Source organism: Culex quinquefasciatus, chromosome 3 (genome assembly GCF_015732765.1).
Source record: "Culex quinquefasciatus strain JHB chromosome 3, VPISU_Cqui_1.0_pri_paternal, whole genome shotgun sequence".
NCBI classification, from domain to species: domain Eukaryota; kingdom Metazoa; phylum Arthropoda; class Insecta; order Diptera; family Culicidae; genus Culex; species Culex quinquefasciatus.
Genome location: NC_051863.1, coordinates 144,759,869 through 144,780,878, shown reverse-complemented (window position 1 = coordinate 144,780,878; position 21,010 = coordinate 144,759,869). Strand labels below are relative to the sequence as shown.

The following is a 21,010-nucleotide window of genomic DNA, read 5'->3' as shown; positions in this document are numbered from 1 at the left end:
ATCGTTGTCTTCTTCGTCAATTTGACTTGTTTTCTTTGGATGTTGGTCTGATTTACTGTTGTTGCTTTTACTGCTGCTGCTGCTATTTGACTCAGGTTCAATCGGTGGTGTACTGCATTTTTGGTTCACCTTTTTAGTTGAATCCGCACATTTTTTGTTCTTTGCTTTGAGTTTGCAAAGCGATTTTTTGCCTATAATCGTCACTGTTGCAGCAGCATTGTTTACAGTGATTGATTTCGGCGTTGGCTGTTTCAGCAACATCCGCAGGGTTCGAACTCCATTTGGGATTCCTGGGAAGAAGTTAATCCAGCGGTCGTTGGCGATGGTCAAAATTTCGCCGTATTTACTCATCACTTTTACTACGTCGTCATTGCTTATGCCTAGAGGTAGGTCAAGCACACGAACTTCCGTAGCGTTGTTGTCCAGGTAAATCGGGATTTTGCAACCCTGATATACCAGAGGTTTGTCGATGATGGACGAGGCCACTGCTGAGTCGGCGAACTGCAGCACGGCTATTTTTCTTCTATTGCATAATTGCAATGCTCGCAAGTTTTCTTGGTTTACTTGGAGGTCTGCGAGGAATTTTTTTACAAGCTTCGGGCTTGGTTGGGTTTGGAGTTGACAAAAATCCAGAACCACACTGTTTTTGTCTACGGTGCACATTTTAAAAAAAATGCGGCGACGCGCACACAAACTGTGGACTGGCGTTGATAATGCGACTTGTAGGGTCGGCGGTTACTTTGCAACTGAATTATTTGATTTGATTTGACACACTTAGTTTTCTTCACCGAACTCGGTAGTTGAAAAATCGGTAAAGTTTTGATCGATAAACCATCTGTCACACTGAACAAAATTATTGTGAAAATCGGTAGTACGATGAACAGTAAAGAAACTATTACACTACGGCAAACAAACAAACAAACTCGCACTTTTTGACAGTTTGCCTGCCCTGTTTGTTTACCTGGATTTGTTTGTACAAACGTCAACCTGCATACATTTTGCCTTGTTTGTGAGTTTGCCGCAAACTAGTGCAATGGCTACTTAATGAACATCATTATCGAGTTTCGGAAAGATTTTACCAAATTCGATAGTTTCAGTTTACAAATCGGTAAAATTTACCGAATTCGGTAAAAATCTAAGTGTGTAAAACATACTGAATATTAATTTTGATTTAAAAATGGGCTGCGTCAATCGATTTCATCAATTTTCTTCAAAATTATTCCTGGATCAACCTTTTACGATTTGTTATACCGGAGATATCGCAGTTTGAAAATACAGGGTTTTCACATTTTTGGCAAATGCAAATCAGAATTCTTGATTTTTGATAGCATCAACAGATCCCCCAAATTCAAGGTTAATAAGAAAAAGTTAAATTAAATTTTGCACTTTTTTGTTAACGATTGGGGTACAATGACCCAACAGGAAAAAGGACCTAGCTTTGCAATGGTATAAGGAAGCTGTAAAAGGAATCTAGCAGGACAAAAAATATAAGACTAAGCAACATGTAGTCGTTTCATGGTGATCTCATCGCTAGTAAAGTTTCAAGGGTTCGTCGCTTTTCAATTCCAATCGGAATTGAAATCTTTTATCCCGTTTTCCCGCAATCAAATTGTCACTACTAAATGAATATAAAAAAATCTTCTAATATCCTCTAAGAGAACACTTGATGATGCTTTAATTTAGTTCAAGAAATTCTTCTTATAGTGAAACGTCTTCGATTTTTAATAGCAATAACTAGTTTAATATTTCGCAAATATAAAAGAATAACAAAGAGAACTTTACAAAACGACACGGTACTACTAACGGCACTTTTTAAACGGTAATTTGTACAGACACACAATCTTCCTCGTTTTAGGTGAATAAAATTCGACAGAAAAAATCCTTCCGAATGCCTCTGAATCTACAGCAATATCACACACTCCCTTTGCCTTAGGTTCGCGCCATCGACGACTTTTCCTTCGCCTCCCAGCACTCCTCCCAAAAGTTGGCCAACCGTTGGTCCTTGTTGGCGCAGAAGTCTTTGAAATCTCGCAACATCCGCAGCTGGAACAGTTCCTCCGTTTGGGCAATCGCCAGCGATTTCCACTTTTTGTTCGGAATCATGTGGTTCCAGGACCAGAGGAAGCCCGTCCGGCGGATGAAATCGCATTCGTCCTTGTTTTTGCTGCCGGTCACGTGACGCGTAATGTACGCCTCGTGGGCCGCCGAGGAGATGTTGTTTTGGATCTGGGACTCGTACGAGGACGAGTAGCGGTTGATGAAGTTTGTGGGCTTCTTCATGGTGCTTCCACCGGAGGCGAGTCTTTGGCGCGATTTAAGCTCGTGGTTGGGGTTCGGGACGAGGATGAACATGTTGCCGGTGCAGTGCACGTACTGGTAGTCCAGCGAGACTTGGTTGGAGCCGGTTTTGGTTTCGACGGCACACCGCATGAAGCCGAACCGGGCCACGATGGCCTCTTGGAAGAGGAGCAGACGTTTTGGCCAGGTTTCCTTTTTGAACTCTTCAAACAGAAAGCTGCGATGTTGCTTGAGGCAATCGTAGTCTAGTGGGACGAAAATTGGTCCACGCAGCGGGTCGCTCTTGTCGGTGAATGGTTCTGCGAGTGGATCTGCCGGGATTGAGACTAGTTGGAAGCCACATCCCTGCGCTCGCCGGGACCAACCGTTGATCAAGTCGCAAACAATCGGCCCGGAAGCGGTGATCCACTGGACCACGATTTCGTACGCGTGACTCGGGATCATTTTCTGGTGGTACCGAGCGTGACCCCATTCCGTTCGATCGGATCTACAACAGAGAAGGAAGAGAAAATAATCACGAAACCTTAATAGATAAATAAACTGCCTAACCTGTTGTTGATGTCAATCTCCAGGTGGGTCTGCTTGTACAACGATCCGTCGAAAAAGTCCTCGCCAAGGTCGATCGTTTCTCGCAGGAACACGGGCACACCAACGTCAATCGGATCAACGGGTTTCACCAAATCCGGATGCTGCACCTCCACCTCCATCCACTCATTCTCGAACGCTTCCAAATCACCCAGCGGAGGCGTGTAGTCGCGAGATTCCTTGTCCTGCATCATGATGTAGTACAGATAGAAGCCCGGTACGACCGGCTTGGAGTATTCTCCCGAGGCATGGCAAATCATGCGCGCTCTGAGGAACAAAACCAATTAGTTCAAATTTAAAGAAATCCAACATCAACCCCCAACCAACCTCCTCATATCCTCGAGAATGTCCAACGGATGGCACGGCCCGTCGATGTGGCTCTGCAGCCAGTTGATGGCATCGTACGCGACGAACGTACACGACGGCATGCTCTGGGCTGGCCCCACAAAACCCACCCCATGTACGGGATTCTTGAACGCTTCGAAAATTTCCGTCAACGTCGCCGTCTGCTTCAGCTTGCTCGTCTCCGTGGTAAAGTCATCGCTGTCCTCCGGCAAACCCTGCTCCGCTGCGGAATTCAGCGTCGAAAGGGCGACCCCGTCGACGGTTGTTCGACCCGCTGGAGAGCTGAGCTGGTTGGCCGTAGCTACGGCCGATGCCGCCGCCGCAGCGTGAATGTTGGCTTTGTCCAGCACCTTGGAATTGGACCGGGTCAGGATGCTTGACGTGGTGGGAGGTGAGGTCATAAGGTGAGTAACTGCTCTAAGTTCACGCAGCTTACACTTTACTACTAAACATGCAAACCAGACAACAAAAAAGCTCTAAAGCCAAACTAGAAAAGCTATTTGAGTGCGGCAACTCGCTCTACTAACCTGTGACCGTTACCGACATGATTGCGTTCTTGATACACACAATTAGTGCTATGATGACCGTTGCCGTTACCAATATAATACATTTTAGTGCAAACACCGGACTGCAAAATAAAATAAAAGTGGGGATTTTTTGTTTTTGGGTGGGAAATACTAAAAAGCTAGCAGTGCAAAAATACAAGAAGCAGTTTTGAGGGGTACAAACGAAACCATAGCAATTATAGAAAAAGTGCAGAGAGGGTATGTGCTCCGGGTGGCCTCGAGGACTTACAACAGTGCATTCACCAAGGATATTTGTTTAACTGAAAATCATGAATAAATTTAAAAAAGTAAAGTGCTTCGATTTGGTTCAAAGTTGGAGTGCGGGTTCTTTGGACCAAATACAGTACATGTTCGGTAACCGGGCTGAGAACGAAACCCAGTCACCGAATGCTGCTCGCTAACTGGGCTGAACGAAAAATAACGAGGGGACTACCGATTATGCAAATAAAATATAAAATAAAAAAACCTAATTTACAATGCTTACTTTTCATATTTATTTATATAATTGTGAACTGAAATTACAAAAAAGTTTGAAAAAGTTTTTTTTTATTACTATTGAACATGCTTCTGCATCCATTAACCCCTCGGTAATTTCGGTTTGTTTTGGTATTTTGACGTTTGTCTGCTTTTTAACTGGGCTACGGCCCAGTTATTGAGCGCCCAGTTAAAAATCAGCCCAGTTTCCAAACAACTACTGTAATAGTCCCGTATTTATTTTTTGCTTGGACATTAGGGTGAACTTCGCCGTGTTAGGGTGGACCGAAAAATGACAATTTTCGTCAATTTTCACAAAAATTCAAATCATCAAGAAAAATTTAACAAAAATACCGATTTTAGCTACCTTTGACCTTTGACCCTACTTTGAAGGGTGATAAGTTTGACTTTCAAGGAAAAATAGTTTGGAGTTTTAAAAATCTAGCCAAACATTTGAAAAAGTCGTTTTGACGGTGTCTGAACCAAAGAGCCTATATCTGAAAATATTTTTATCGGTTTCCTTGGGAAATTTTACGTAGTATGCTCAAAAATAGGAAAAGTTAATTAACAGGATTCCGAGTTACGATATTTTGAAAATTAAATCTGTGCCACGATATCTTAATGATATCAATTGATATCAGATCTACTAAATTTACTGAAATTTGGGGTGAAAAATCTCAATACATATCCCATGTGTATAATAATGCCCGATTTATATTTTTTTTAAATACAAAAATCAAAGGTAGACGTTTTTTTCAGAAAAACATAAAAATATTTTTTATCTTTTTTTCCCAACTTTTACTTGCATTTACCCAAAAATTGATTCGATTTGATTTAAGTAGTATTGAGTCTTCAAATTTTGTTAACAGTTGAGAATGTATATTTAAATGCCCTGAAAACATGTTTACCTAAATAAAGTTTAAGTGTGTTCGCATACCAACCCTTGCCTTTTTTACCCTAACCATTTTTAAAATACATGAAACGAAACTATTGGCACTACGCCCCCCGGGGCATGGCCTTCCTCTAACGTGGGATTTCTGCTCCAGCGCCTCTGACGAGACAGGAGAAACCGGGACCGACGTTTTACTTCACCATCCGATAGAAGCTCAGTGGATAAGGCGGGAATCGAACCCGCGTCTCATAGCATCATCGGGATCGGCAGCCGAAGCCGCTACCCCTGCGCCACGAGACCCACTTTAAAATACATGTTTTTCAGTAAATTGCAGCTCGTAATGGTGATGAGATTAAACTTTGCTGTCAGAGGGATTTTTTGTGAAGTTGGATGCTCGATTTGCTAATTTTTGAAGGTCAGTGTTATTTAACATTGAAAAGCAGACCAACAGTTTCCGAGTTTCAGTTGAAAATCACAGGCTATTTAGGTGACACTTACAAAATTCAATTTCATCGATTTGAATTATTTATGAGGCTGTATCTCAGAATTTCAAAGCATCAAAGAGAAAATTGTAGGGAATTTTTTGAGCTTTTCAAAAATATTTTTCCAGGGGGCTTTTCTTTAAAGAAGTATCTTTAAAAACCAAAAAAATGAAAAGAAATCGTTTTTTTTTACCTAAAAGTATGTATAACTTGAAACGCAATAGGCAATTTTTAATATTGTGTTCGTCCATGTCATATCATATCAATTTGTATAGTGTATGAACAAAAGTTATACTAAAAAGTATATAAATTTCATAAAAAATTAAGCACTTCTTTGGACGTAGTATTTGAACAACCTAAAAATCTTAATATTTTATTGTTCCCCGTTTCTCACTGGCTACTCTGTCATAATACAGTTTATCAAAATATCAGACTATCACTGTTTACATTTTGAGCATTGTGAAGTACAGTAGTTGTTCGGTAATTGGGCGTTGTTTAACTGGGCTGCTTTTTAAGTGGGCGCTCGATAACTGGGCCGTAGTCCAGTTAAAAAGCAGACAAACGTCAAAAAACCAAAACAAACCAAAATGACCGAGGGGTTAATGGATGCAAAAATCATATTCAATAAATACAAAAACTTTTTTCAAACTTTTGTTTAATTTCAAGTAACAAATATGAAATATGAAATATGAAAAGTAAGACTTGTAAATAAATTTGAGTAACTTTTAATTTTATATTTCATCTGGAAAATATTATTCATCGGTGGTCCCCTCGTTATTTTTTGTTCAGCCCAGTTAACGAGCATAATTCGGTGACTGGGCTACGTTCTCAGCCCAGTTACCGAACAACTACTGTACCTACCCATAAATAACTGTTACGATTCATAACCTTTAACCAATTTCTCATTTTTATGATAATGTTAGCCACAGTCCAAACTACGAACCTTTCTCACAAAATATGAATCTTATTTGTATTGTGCCATAAAACCAAGCAAACAAATGCGAGTGCAGCAAAAAATAAAAGCAACAATCTCAAAAGCTTAGCAAATAACACCACCAACCAAAGCATTTTATAAAATCAAATGACAAGAACCTTAATCTTGGTTTCTCCGGCAACCGGTTGCTTCCGACTCGCTCCCGGTAGGGAGCCATTTGCGATACCTTTGGGGGAAGAGAATCATAACACGAAGAAAAGGGGCGGGAAGAAAACAACACACGATTAGAACGACATTCTCGGTAGGATTTTTTCAAACGAACTAAAGGTAAGATGTGCAAATGTTGGACTGAAATCATATAAAAGGTAACAATTAAAGGAACGATCCCAACACCGGGTAGCTGACGGAATCTAAACATTAAAAATACCTTAACCAAATTTGTTTTAGGAAAGTTTTAAGAAAACAGGAGGGAAAGCAACTAACGAAAGGAAAAGTGAGTAGAGTGTCAAAGGAGTTTTCAATGAGCAGGTTGGCGAACGAAAAGTTGAAGCATTTGATGAGATTGAGATTTTGCACACCTGGTTAGGTGGTGGCCTGGATATGATGCTGGTGCTGTGTCTTCTTCTGGTCAGGTGGGTTTGCAGTGGACATCCCTGGAAGAAAATATTTTGGTGTGGCGAATCGATCGCACAATTTTGATGATGATTGTGGACGATGGGAAAGGGGAATGTAATTGTTCGAATAAGATAAGTTGGTAAAGGTGGTAGAAAAATAGATTTATCTATTCGCACATTGAAATTATCACGCTGTGACTGTAACGGATATTTTGTCTAAGACGTGTAATGTAGTAGCACTGTCACTACAAATCGATAATTTAATTGCTGCAAAAATACTGGTTATTTAACGTAATTAGTATCACAAAACAGTCAGTTGAAAGGACACAAATTGCCTCAACAAAATCTGCAGCCGAAAGTCGATATCTGCAATTCAACAAAATAAAACAAAAATCAAACGTTCAACTTACCCGCGGTTTTTTTGAGGCAACTTTTTTAATTTTGTTCAGGTTGATTTCGACAAACCGAACAAACTCGTTACATAGGTGCTGGTCCGACTGGATTGGTTTGTCCTCGGTGTAAATGTCACACCGCTTGGCGGACCCGTCCAAGATTTTCTTCATCGCGGGATCATCCCGCGGGAGCAGGTACATCCGGTAGCGCCAGTATTTCATGTTCTGTAAAGTGTATTTAAAATGCGATTAGGCCAATGCCAAATTTTAAATCTTGTTTTTGTGCTGTCCCTTCTTTCTTTCCACAAAACAAGGTATTCAAAATGGGCACTTTAGGGTTATTTTAATTTAGATTTTTGTGAAACAGATTGAACGTGAAACTTAAAAATGAAATATTAAATTCATGATTTTTTTCAAATTTTTTGGTAGTAGCGTAAATGTTATAAGGCTGGTACAAATTTTATTCAATGTTTGTGTCCCTCGGCTCGGGCCAAGAGTCGAGTTATGCTACTACCGAAATTTTGCAAAATTTCTATGAATTTATGAAAAAAACGTTACTTAATCCACCTTTAGGTGGTTGGTGCCTTCCTCTCATAACGTCATGATTCGAAATCCGGACACTTAGTACCATATTATTTTTGTTATAGCTGGCAAAAAATCATGTAATAAGTTGGAAATGTAAAAATATCATCAGGATGTAGTATAAACAGTCAGTTTTAAGAGAATGCATGCAAAATATGTCTTATCTAACAATTTTTCATCAGAATTTGAAAATTAAAATGACTTGTTGTGCTTCGAATTCCGGACACTGTTAAAAGCTGATTCGAAATCCGGACACTTTTGCTTCGAATTCCGGACACTCGATTTTGCTTATGAATCGCAAAAAATTGGACTGAAATGTTAGTGAATGGCATTCTTTAGGTCTCAAATAAGCTGTTAACATCAAAACAATCGATAGTTTATATAAAAAATGGCTAGAATTTAAGAAAATCAAAAACATAACATTCTGCTTTGCCTTCCCGGTGCTTTGGACGCCTATGAAATATATCCGTTTAAATGTTTCACATTTTTGGTAAACTTATAATTATATTTTATTTAATTGTTTTGGCATTAATTACAGCATTCAAACAAACTTTAAATGAAAGTTGATGTTATAATCCATCAAATAACATAGTTTTGACATTCATAATGCGAACTTATATCCAAATAATTGATAAAACAATTTGAAGTGTCCGGGTTTCGAAGCGTCCAGGAATTCGAATCATGACGTTATTTTTATCAAAATATCTGAGATCCGGCCTCAAAAAAAGTTCATTAAAAACACTAAAGCACTTATAACTTTTGATAGGTTTGCCAGATCTTCAATCTTTGGGCTTGTTGGAAAGGTCTTTTGATTACCTATCCAACGATGGGTTGCATGATAGATCCGGACAACTTTTTCATCAAAATATTTGAGATCCGGCATCAAAAAAGTGTATAAGTACTACTTAACTGCCGTTCTACGCATGATTGTCCCATGTTAAAAAAAATAGCAACTGAGAAAAACGCGATTGAAATTTTTCGATCGATTTCTGTGTTTCTACGCACAATTGTCCCGTGGGTCCCTATTCGCCCTATATGTCCCTAATCACCTCGGTTAACATTTTATCACCCTTATTTGTAATCCTCTTACAGCTAAACAGGTAAACGAGATGAAATGCTTCTTAAAACTCATGATTTCGTGATAGAAAATACATGGTGGGACAATTATGCGTAGAAGTTCAACAATGGGACAAACAGACTTGGTGTTGTTTTCAATGATTTTCTGAACAAAGTACTAGATTTTATGTGTTTTTCTGAAAATATGCGTAAAATTAAGCTTAAAAATGATAAAAAGTCAGGATCGTCCAAAAATGACATGGGACAATTATGCGTATAACGGCAGTTAAGTGCTCATAACTTTTTATGGGGTTGTCAGATCTTCAATCTTTTGAACGCGTTGGAAAGGGCTTTCAAATACCTTTCTAACAATATATAGCAAAACGGCTTTTCTTACAAAAACACCCTTTTTTACAATATTTCAAACTCTAGCCAAATCGTTTTTTTTTAGCACAACTTTTGAAGTACTTTTCTAAATTTCATAATATTAACTAGGGTCTTGTGGGACTTCAAGATGGATCGAATAAGACCAAAACGGTCCAAATCGGTTCAGCCAGTCCGGAGATAATCGTGTGCATATTTTTCGGTGCACGGACTTACAGACATACACACGCACAGACATTTGTTCAGAATTTGATTCTGAGTCGATAGGTATACGTGAAGGTGGGTCTACGAAGTCAAATAAAGAAGTCCATTTTCGAGTGATTTTATAGCCTTTCCTCATTGAGGTGAGGAAGGCAAAAATCTGAGCTTTTTTTTAATTATGCAAAAAGTTAAAGTGCCCTTTTTGATCAAAAATACAAAAAAACGAATTGAAATTATTTAAATTGAAAAGATCAGCTAGTATCATGAAAGTTAATATCATAAAAGTTCCAGAGAGAAAATTAAAGAAAATTTTCTCAGCTATTCCAAAATAACAATAAATAATTACTTTCAAGATTTATTTTTGAACAAAAACAATCAAAAATATATACCTAAAAGTTGCTCTAATTTGAAAACGGTACACTTTATAAAAAATGTTAAGAGCTTTTCGGAGTAGTGCGGTGCCTGTGTGGACGCTCAGTCCTGTTTTTTCGTGTTATTTTCCGTTTCTTTTATGTCGCTGTTCGAGTGCATGGGGTGATTGGTCATTATAATTAAATAATGGCATCAGTAGTGCGGTGCCTGTGTGGACGCGCAGTCCTGTTTGTTCGTGTTATTTTCCATCTCTTTTGTGTCGCTATTTGTGTGCATGGGGTGATTGGATTTCTTCTGATTCGTGTTGTTTTCATCTCTTTTGTGTCGTTGTTTGTGTGCATGGGTTGATTGGTCTTCTTCTTCTTCATTTTTCTTTATTTTTAGTTCGCGCGTTCGTTGGCCAATGAGTTTATTTTTGTCCTCTTTACATAGTTTTAGATAGAAACGATCCGAATTATTTTTTTTCGAGACAAGCAAATCGTATTGCTGGATTAAGTCCTTTCTATATCATCGATGATCGGAAGGCACGCCGACGAATATGTTTTAAGGCTTATGATATAAAATCATTTTAATGAATAAAGCCCTTCTTACATCACCGTTGATCGGAAGGCACGCCGACGAAGAATTTCTGGAGGATCGCTGTCGAATTAATACTATATTTAAAATTCTAGATAGCTATCTTTCGGATTCGATTGTGAGTAGCGGGACTTCGCGGTTACTATGCAACGTATTTTTTGGAGTCTTTTTATATTTTAAATTTTTAAGTCCTTCTTTTATCATCGTTGATAGGAAGGCACGCCGCCGGTTAAGTTCTTTTAAGTTATTGTTTTAATTTCATTACAATCGGTTACGTGGTGTCCTGTTTTCTTTTCGTTTATATTCGATGATCGTAATAATTTATTCCAACTGGCAGCTTTAGTATTAACTCATCTACTATTTTTGACATTTGCTCGCGTTATCTTAATTGTACCAACAGTAAAAATATACTGATAAGTCCAGCCCATAGCGCTACCGCTCGGTTGGCACGCGTTCGATTAAAACAAACTTTTTAAATAATCAATTATTTATCTTTCCGCAGCCGGCTGCCTAAGATTTAAAATTTCAACCGATAAACAAAATGCTCATGGTCACATCACTGCCACTCGTGAATCCTGACCTCATACCCATCTACTAACCCCTCAAAACTCATGTGATACTTTGTCGGAGAAGCAGTCGATTGGGCGGTCTCTATCACTCAAGTATCGGACTAACATTCCCATCCACTTCCCCGTGACCCTACCACTGGTCGTGGCCGGCGCCGGTATTGATCAGCATGATAGGGGCCTTTGAGAAGTTGCGAAGCGAGGAAAGATAGCACCCACTTATCTTCCACGGCTCGTGGATGTAACTTCTGGAGGTCCTGGTCAATAACGGAGTAGCAACTGCGGGTGGGCACCTATGCTTATGCTTATGCTTATGCTTAAATGTTAAGAGCTTTTCGATTGCAAATTCCATATTGCTTTAAATCAGCGATTCTCAACCTTCTTCTAGGCTGGTACCCCCTACCATGTAAATCAAGTAGGCCCGGTACCCCCGTTGAGAATCGCTACTTTAAATCAAGATTTTTTATAATTTTTTGATAAGATTTTCGATATTTTCCAAAAAAAACTTAATTACTCAAAAATTTGTAATTCCTAAACCAGATTTTGCACCATTCGTACTATGGTTCAAAAGATGTATTTTTTTAGTTCCCTTAAACATAATAATTAAAAAAATACGTATTTAGGAAATTCAACTTTAATCAAAAAATGATAAAACAAAAAATGGGATTTTTTTCTTTGTGCCTTTTTTTCTAAAATTACTAATCATAACCTACAACCACAGACAAACAGACGTGATTCTCCATACAAATTATTATTGAAATCCATCGCCCCTCATCAAACCACCAAATCACGGCGACGCCAGCGCTGCCTGGTGAGCTGATGCCGAAGCGCAGCCCAAACATACCAATACCCTTCACTGTCATGTGTCAATGTTTGCGTGAGACAATCAAGCCATAACGATTGTATACATAATCAGCTGATCGAAATAATTTTGTTGTTGCTGATCGTCAGTACCCGATGAAAAACATAAAAATCAACACCGATGGCCGAAGATGACGGTGGGTCGGTTCCACGGTTGGTTCCGTTTCCAATGGAAGAACCTCATGTGCCAAATCATGCGGCAGCATCAGCACCGACGCAACACAACCGCAACGACAGAGAATAAAAAACTGGTCCTCCCGTTGCTTCCAAGTTCTGTCGAAGATTCCTCCTCTACCGAAATCTCAATACCCCTGGTCACGAAAACGCCAGTAGTGACCGCTGAAATAGAAAAAATCCAATTCAAATCTACCAGAATTGGTCCCCATGATGGGCGTTTGGAAACATCCGCGGGGAACGTGTCCAAGGAGCAGTTAAGTTGCGCCAAACAACAAAAGCAAAAAGTCGCAAAGATTCCAAAAAACGCTACCACAAAATCATACATCGAAACAGAATCAAAGAAACTCAACTGTAGAAGAAGATTGAGTGGCGCCCACGATCGACGCAATATCGCCAAAAGGACGACCAGCAGCAGAAATCTGAGCAGCAGTCCACGAAGGATAAGCATCAGGTTGCTCCGAAGGAGTTGACTCCACCATAGGATCCGGCTTCCTCCGCAGTATCGTGCGCCTCAGCAGCAGCCTCAACATCGGCGGGCTGTTGAGAAGTCCTCCCGGGTTAATAGTGGGGCAAAAGGTATGTCTTCGTTAGTCAGCCGCTCATATGACCTTGACCAAGACTGCCCCAATCTTGTCCAGCAAAGCCTGGATTGTGGATCATCGTTAGAATTCTTGAATTCCATCATAATTGTTTTGTTTTCATTTGCTGCCTCACACGTGCTCAAGCTCAACTTAAAACACACATCACACACACTAAGAAAAGACGGGCGAGCTGTCACGACAGCAGCGACATCAGCGCCGGGTGAGTGGATGCCGAAACAAAATTGTATTTGAAATAACCGTTTTAGAAGGACGATGGTTTGGCACTCGAGTGACCCGTCTGTTTGTCTGTGCTACAACATTGCCTTCAACTCCTGTAATTCGAAAATCTGTATCTTTTGAAGGAATTGTCTAATCGATTTGGTGTCTTCGACAAAGTAGTAGGACTTAGGTAGGCTTAGGACATCTCTGAAAAAATATTTACGCTCTGTTTTTTTTCAAATTCGGTTTTTCACATTCAACAATTGATCGCGCAAAAGAAATAGGTAATCTTTATGAATGTTAGGGCTGGTTTTAAAATGTTGAAAATAACCTTTATTTTTCGACATCAAAAAACACAGCAAGCTGAGAATAACGCAAGGCAAGTTTATTCCACGCATTAGGCTAACTACGTGTTAAGTTCCCTCAATAATGTTGGATTTCCAGATTTCTACAACAAAATACTGGATATTTGTGGATTTGGAGCACACGATTTTGAACCAAACTACATCAAAAACTCAAAAGTGTTAAAATGCATATGCGATAATTATTCAACAAAAAAAAACAATCGAAATATAAAAATACAAAAATTGAATTACCAAAAAATGCTCATTATTGGGATAACTGTTTATAAAATGTTAAAAAAAAGAATACAATTATTTTTTTTAATTACCTCATGAAGCTGAAAATCGGTATCACCGCGAGTACAGATGTACTGGTCCATGTAGTTCCAGTTGAAGTTCTCCAGCTTTTCCGTGGTAAAATTCACGCCGGAAACTTCGTACGTGTCATGCTGAGGAGCATGGAATCGGTATCGATAGTCCACGTTTATCGGCGGGTACGGATGTCTAAACGAATGAATATAAAATTTAAAAACACGATAAAAACGAAAAAATCAAAACATACGCACCTTGGCCGATACCGCGTGACGGTGATTACGGAACCGCTCAGCGAAATCTTGTGAAATATCCGGCCAATCGAGAGCAGATACTCCTGCGAAGGTTCCTGTGGCGGTCGTATCCGCAGTACGCTAGACTGGTACGAAGACTGCAGTTGTCCTCCGCAGCACGGTGCCTGCTGCGGGTTCATGATGGACTTGTCCGGCAGCACAATCAATTGGAAGCCCTGACAAAAAAATAACCAACCTGTTTTACCCCAAGCCAAAATCGAGATCAAATCCACCGCCCAACCTGTGCGAGCCGTTGCGACACCAACTCCCGGAACACCTCGTCCGTCGAGAGTGGCTTCTTGTAGATGGCCCGGTTCTGGGCAAATTCGGCGTTCACGTCGTCCGGCAGCAGCGTGTAGTCCGAGACAACGTAATCGTTGTGCAGGGACCGCTTGTCCGGGAAGTAGTCGGTCGTGATCGGCAGGCACGCCGGAATGGTCAACGATTTCCAGTCCACCCCTGGGCGCGCGCAAAATAAACGGTATTAGCAAGTTTATCCTTCGAGGCGCAATTTGTGAGTTAGTTTCGTTACTTTTTAATACGTGTTACTTGCTATGTTAGGACCAACGGGGAAGCTAAATTCTATCTACGTAAAACAAATTGGTTCAATTCATGCATTGGACACTAATGTTAGGACTCACAAAAATAAAAGGAAAATAAACATGCACTTAAAAACTATGTTTTAAGCAGATATTTCAGGCTATTGAATAGAATGAGATGAATTTTCGGATTTTTTGGCCTTTCTTACTAAAGAAAGGTACAGTCGACTCTCTGGCTGTCGATCTTCTCGATATCAATATTGCTCCATCTATCGATGAATTCTTCAGTCCCTTCAAAATGCATACTTCGATTGGCTTTATTCCTCGATATTTTCTCTTGCTTGAAGGATCTCGACGGTCCCTTGGATTATGTTTGCTTTAAAAATCTCTTCAGATTGTCAATGTTGTCACTATCTCATGGCTTGCATAGACATTTTTCTTTGCGAAACGAAGCTTTGAAGGGTGTTTGACATTAGTTTGTTTTTGTTTGCTGGACGTTGCCATGATTCTCTCCCATATTTGGGTACCAAGAAAAACAAATTTTCAATCGAGTCTTCATTTTGCGTCGTTCTGTAAACTGATGATTCTCTTCCTCGACGGTCCCTTGGATATTGACAACCAGAGAGTCGACTGTATAGGATTTGCGTTTGACTATAGATCACTCTTCGTGAACCGATTATTTATTTAATGAAAAAAACATCCTTATCATAATTGAAGTAAAATTATTTCCTTTGACAACATTACTCAGAAAAAAATGGTAAAACTTTGTAAATATTGTTCAATAAAATACCATAGACATAATAATCGAGCCACTTAAGAGCAATTCCAGCTCAAACTGTCCTGCAAAGCTGTCAAAGGCAAACTTATGGGAAATTGGACGAGCGTTCCGGTAAAAATATTTTCGAGACTCAAAAATCAAGTCTGTCATATAGAAAATGCGAAAAACCACCAAAAAGCTATTTTTCAACATTTTAATTTTTAAAACCGCTGTAACTTCTCAAGGATTGGACTTAGAACAATGGTCAATATGGAGACTTTTATGTAAAATTGTCTGGAAAATCGATTCCCACTATCGGTTTTTGAAAATTTTGAGGTTTAGACAACTTTTCAAAAAAACAGTTTTAGTAAATGATTTTTGTATTTTTTAGGAGAGACATACAATCCTGCATTTTCGTGAGTCTTTTTGTAACATTTTAGGCTATTTCTTCAAAAAAATTGAACGAAAAAAATCTTGACTTCAACTTAAAATTTAACTTTTAAACATAAAAATTGAAAAAACCCATAAAAGTTGTGTGTATTTTTCTTTCAGTGTATTTTTTTCAGGAAGCCGTCCAATTTCCTACAAGTTTGTCTTTGACCACTTTTTCGTACTTCGAGATATAGTCATTTTTAAATTACAGAATACAAAAATATCTAAATAACTTACGCCCTTCTCAAATGTCATTTTCGAGTACAATTGGCTCCCTATATACAAAAATGGCTTATATAGGCCTAGGATAACATGTCTACAAAGTTTCATTGAAATCGGAGAGGGTCGGGTACAAAAGTACCAGAAAAAATCCTGATTTGAGCTGGAATTGCTCTAAGGAGTTATAACTATTTATAAGTGATTTTGAGCCTATTTTCAAGCTGCTATGTTTTCAAAATGGCACATTTTGGCGCAAAACGAGGTGATAAAAAATGGCCAAAAAATGAGGAAAACACTTTATTTAGATATGGATTCAATATGAAATGTTGTTTTAGCCAAACATGCTTTCAGATATCATTTGAGATCATAAAATTGAGTTGTCAAACGCGTTCTGACCAGAAATCCCGTCGCATTTACATCGATTTTCAGGGTGTGTCAAGATAGCACGAGACGGAACTTCTTCCATACGAAAAGTGACAACGAAAGGTGAGGCATTGTGAGCTGCACCAAATGGCGTTCTTAGCTCAATTTGGCCCAAAATACACGTGCGACAAGCTATCACGACAGCGACGAAATGAAGAGCATAGGGTAGTATTGTTTTTCTGTCGGTTTATGTATTGGAAAAAAAACTTCGTTTTGCGAAAAACAGTGACACTTAGTAGACGTTTAGTCACAAATAGCTCAATTTTAGTCACACAACAAAGTCGATACAAATATACCTACATTGAGTAAAAGGGACGAAAAGTGCAGTAATCTACAGCAACACAAATTACAAGGGAACACGTAAAGCGACGTTTTTGACAAAAATTAAGAAATTGTTTTCTTTTTGATACCATTCGCTACTTTTGCTAGGATACAAAAACACAAGTACGATACCGGGATAAACAAAGGGGTGCAATTTTGTGCAAAATTTAGTAGTGGAAGGAGAAAAAAGACATTTACACAGAGAGGGGAAGTAAGATTACTCAAGCCATATTTAACAACGGTGCAGTGGAGAAGAAGGAAAGAAACATTGAAAAGCACAGAAAAAAGTTAAAAACATAAGTGTGGATTGGGCTTGTAAAACTAGAGTGAAGGTGTGGTGTAGAAAGAGAGAGTATATAAAATTGTTTAAGAAACTAAAATAAAACTGCTTAAGGTCCAACCTATAATCACTCGTCCGGCTGCAGCAAACAGAGATAGAGAGACCACACACAAAACACGCGCGCGCGCACAACAACAATTAGAGAGGCCGCGAGTCGGGTGCGTGGCGTATTTTATCGTATTTTTTTTTTTTTTGCGAAATAGGAAGAAAAACACATTTAGCATAAAAACGTTCATTAGGTTGGTAAGTGGTAGTACGTTGATTCGTGACATGTGGATGTGCGTGTGGTGATTGGTGTAGTAACAGTTTGGTAGCAGATTTGGTAGCAGTAACAGTAGAGTGGTAGCGCAGCACAGCAGCGAATAGTACTCGATCGTGTGGAGGTAATTGTTTTGTTTTTGGTTTGGATTTGGAAACCGTTGTCCGACGATGTTGGCGGCACGTTGGTTGTTGTTCGTTGATAATCGCGTGTGGTTTGTCCAATTTGGTTTTGGTAACGTTCGTTTGGTAACCCACCGAAATCAAGGGTTTCAGTTTTGGTAACGCGTTTGATTAACGATTTTTTACGCAATTGCGGTGGAAAATTTTGAGTAAAACATCGACAGTTCGTTAAATCAATCGGATCGATGGGATGGAACGATGAAAGCACATGAAACGTAAAAATATGGATTAATTTGTATCATTATTTGCTAGAGAGCTAGATTAATATGAATGAGGGGTGATGAATCATTAAATTATTGAGTCAAAAGAGAGAACAAACAAATTACTAATGGCAGTCTGGAAATTAATCGAAAAAAAAAGTCGAGAGTTCGATCGGATTGGATGAGAACGAACGAGCAACGAAGGTCGACAAAACGGACATACCTGTGGTCAGTGACGGAGTCCACTCTTGCTCACCGGTAACTCCCCACAGCAGGGTAAGACTCTTGGACGGAGTTACCGTGACTAATGGACCCGCAGCGGAGTGCAACACGCTGGATTTTTTGCGAATACCTGCAGAAAAAATGTTGAATAAAATATGTCTTTCAATTTGTTTTATTAAAATGAGAAATTTCTCCCTTCACCTTTATTTTCGACAATACACCGCAAATCGCTATCGTTGAGACCACTGTCGAAGGACGCATTGCTGCCGTTCCGGCCCCGTCCGCCGCCGCCGCCACCACCCCACGTACACGAGGACGTGTGCGCATACTCACTGCTCGAGTCCAGATCGAACGCGGCGAAATTGTTTGGCTTCGTTGGCATCGGGACCGCCTGGTAGTGGTGCTGCTGGATGAGAACTCCTTGTGGACCCTAACGAAAACAATTTCCAGTTAATTTCCTCAACCTTCTTCAATCTGAATTAAGGTGTGACAAACCTTTGGAAAAATGTGCGTCCACCGACGTCGATTCGAAGTCAGCTTGATCGTAACGTGCGACGGATCAAACGGGTTTATCAACGCCCTTCCAGTTCGCACCATGGGAACGCTGGACGCGCCAAATGACCGACTGCCGGTATCGCCCTCATTCCGTACCTTATCCGTCGTCGCCGTGTTCGGCGAGCTGCTGTGCGAAACGATGCTCAGATTCATGCTGTTGTTCAGATTGTGATGAATGTCCGGATCGCTCATCTTGCGGCGCAAATCCGTCGGCGACGACAGGCTGTCCCAATCGCGATGGTTCCCGTACGTCCCAAAGCCGTCCAGACTGGGCACGGACGTTTTTTTGGTGCGGGCAACGCGCTGCAGCGAGCAGGTTCCGTGCGCCGATGGCATCTGGAAAATCTGATCGTCGTACGCGTCGTAATCGAACAGACAGTTGTGGATGTACTCGTTTTTGCTGTCCTTTTTGAGCAGTTTTAGTTTAAACGAGTCCGGCGATTCGTGCATGGCAGCTTCCGATGCGACCGGGGGTGGTTTTATTCGGGGGATGAACGAGGAGTACGCCACCTTCTTGTTGGTGGAGTAAAAACTGAGATTGATCCAGTGGGGCATCGAATAGTCGTCGATCGATGTTAGCGAATCTTTGTTGTGGAATTTCAGCAGTGGGACCGCATGCAGAGGTTGCTCGCCCACGCACACCAAATCACTCCCGACTCCGTTATCAATTATTCGCTGTTTGGTGATGTTCGTTAGTTCACGATCCACTTCGAACACACCCACCCCGGGCGTGATCACAACCGACAGCTGACCCGTCCGATCAAAACTTCGATCCAAATAATGCTTTTCAAACACGTTCAATGAAATGTTCAACACTTCCAAGAAATTCCCCTGAGCTGCCGTGGAGTTGAAAGCAATCGGAATCTTAACGTCCAACTCCGGCCGATCGTGGTACTTCAGCACTACATCTCGATATCCGGTAAACAAGCGTCTCAACTGGACCAGCGTTGAACTCCAATCGTCGCAACGTTCGTTTTGAATCGCCACCCGATAAAAGTCCTCGTAAAATCGTCCCTTGTAGTCCAACTGGAGGCAGTCACGCATGTGCAACGGAAACTCCTCCAGACTCTTGGCCGCGTAAAACGTCCTCGAGAACATGACGATCGTTACCTCGTGATTGCTGCCCAGCTTTTTCCACTTGGTGTACAAATCCGCCAGAAACCCATTCACCGCCTTCTCAAAGTACAAATCCCCGTGGATGTCAAAGTCCCACATCTCCGACGACATCTGAATAAACAGGTAAACCATCGAAGTGTTGCTCCGAAACACGACCTTCGTATCCTCCGTAATAACCCCACACGCAACCCGATCGCCCTGTGACCACATCTCGTACACCTGGCACCGTATGCACCCCTCGCAGTACTCGATCTTCTTGTTCAAATACACGCAGGTGTTCGTCAAGCACGTCTTCAACCGCCACATCTCCGACCGACCCATGTACTGATCCTTAAACGTAATCTCCACCGAATCCAGCGCCACCTCGGCCGGATCCATCTTGCGCACAAAAACATCCTTGTACGGCTTCAAATTGAACGCCGCCGCCACGCTGGCCTCAACGCTGATCGTGTCCCGACAGTTGAGTTCCTCCGTAAGATACGTTACCTGCAGCAGCAAACGGACGCCATCCCCATCATCCGGATGGTAAATCTCAACGATATCCTTCAGCTTCAGATCCGGATGCTCCTTCGGATTCAGCAGCAGGTCTTCCGCTGCAAAAGCAAGCAACCCCTTACAACCTGTTCCGCGGTTCTCGAAAAATCACAAACCTACCTTTAAAACTACGCGTGTGCGTTATAATCTTCAACAGCCGCTTCATCTTGCTTCACTGTTGAAACTGAACAAGAAATGCAATGGTGGCCAAATTCAGCAGAAGCAGCGGCAGCAGCAGATTGTGGTACTGATTGTCAAGCTATTTTCAGGACTCATTATCACTTGGGCATTATCGCGGACGAAGAGCACTACGAACTGTTTGAGCAAGCTAGCAACTAGAATTATTTGCCCTGGGCTTATCTCCGTTTGTTTGCTGATTGATCGAATTGAACCGATACCTCCTGAATCACTCTCAAATGATTAAAAACACTGCAATTTAACCGAAATATCTTTAAACTTCTTGATTTTAACACGGAAATCGAATCACTAGCGTGCCAAATCCACCAAATCGCAACTTGTTTTGGGAAGGGAAGTTTGACAGCTGATCAGCTGATTGGTGCTTGTTTACGTTTGCAGGGGTGGGATTGAAGCACAGAACGAAGAATCTGCACAAATAGTGTGCATATCTGTAGCGCTTGGCAATTACAGATTTGTCTTGATGAATGCAGATATTTTTCACTGCAGAATGCTGATAAGTTTGCAAACTAACCCCAGTGAGAAAAGTCGATCCTATTTGTAGGATCTTTTTGAAATGGCAAGCAAGAAATTTAATAATCTCGAATGACTCAAAGAACAAAATACTGTAGCA

General features: G+C 40.6%; 1 protein-coding gene across 4 annotated transcripts; it reads right to left on the bottom strand.

The window, feature by feature from the left end:
- Positions 1-1,718: 1,718 nt before the first annotated feature.
- Positions 1,719-20,731, bottom strand: LOC6040614 (GATOR complex protein Iml1). Of its 4 annotated transcripts, none has more exons than XM_038260176.1 (14): positions 20,323-20,731; positions 18,493-20,261; positions 18,199-18,427; positions 17,999-18,127; positions 17,196-17,213; positions 14,345-14,562; positions 14,065-14,279; positions 13,828-14,002; positions 7,601-7,807; positions 7,155-7,229; positions 6,735-6,802; positions 3,211-3,603; positions 2,848-3,150; positions 1,719-2,785 (listed from the first exon to the last, which is right to left on the bottom strand). In XM_038260176.1, exons 1-14 carry the CDS (start codon positions 20,366-20,368, stop codon positions 1,930-1,932), a joined length of 4,701 nt encoding a protein of 1,566 aa, XP_038116104.1. In that variant the 5' UTR covers positions 20,369-20,731; the 3' UTR covers positions 1,719-1,929. The 4 variants fall into 4 exon arrangements, with proteins under 4 accessions (XP_038116104.1, XP_038116102.1, XP_038116105.1 ...); XM_038260174.1 differs by lacking the exon at positions 6,735-6,802 and adding an exon at positions 3,756-3,856; XM_038260177.1 differs by lacking the exons at positions 6,735-6,802; positions 7,155-7,229 and adding an exon at positions 3,756-3,856.
- Positions 20,732-21,010: the final 279 nt, after the last annotated feature.

Bases quoted from the DNA above. Each gene is read 5' to 3' on its own strand.
- LOC6040614 (XM_038260174.1), bottom strand. From the start codon at position 20,368: ATGAAGCGGCTGTTGAAGATTATAACGCACACGCGTAGTTTTAAAG. The intron at 3,151-3,210 runs GTTGGTTGGGGG...TTTGTTCCTCAG, and splicing joins ATTCTCGAGGATATGAGGAG to AGCGCGCATGATTTGCCATG. The intron at 2,786-2,847 runs GTTAGGCAGTTT...TCTCTGTTGTAG, and splicing joins GAGATTGACATCAACAACAG to ATCCGATCGAACGGAATGGG.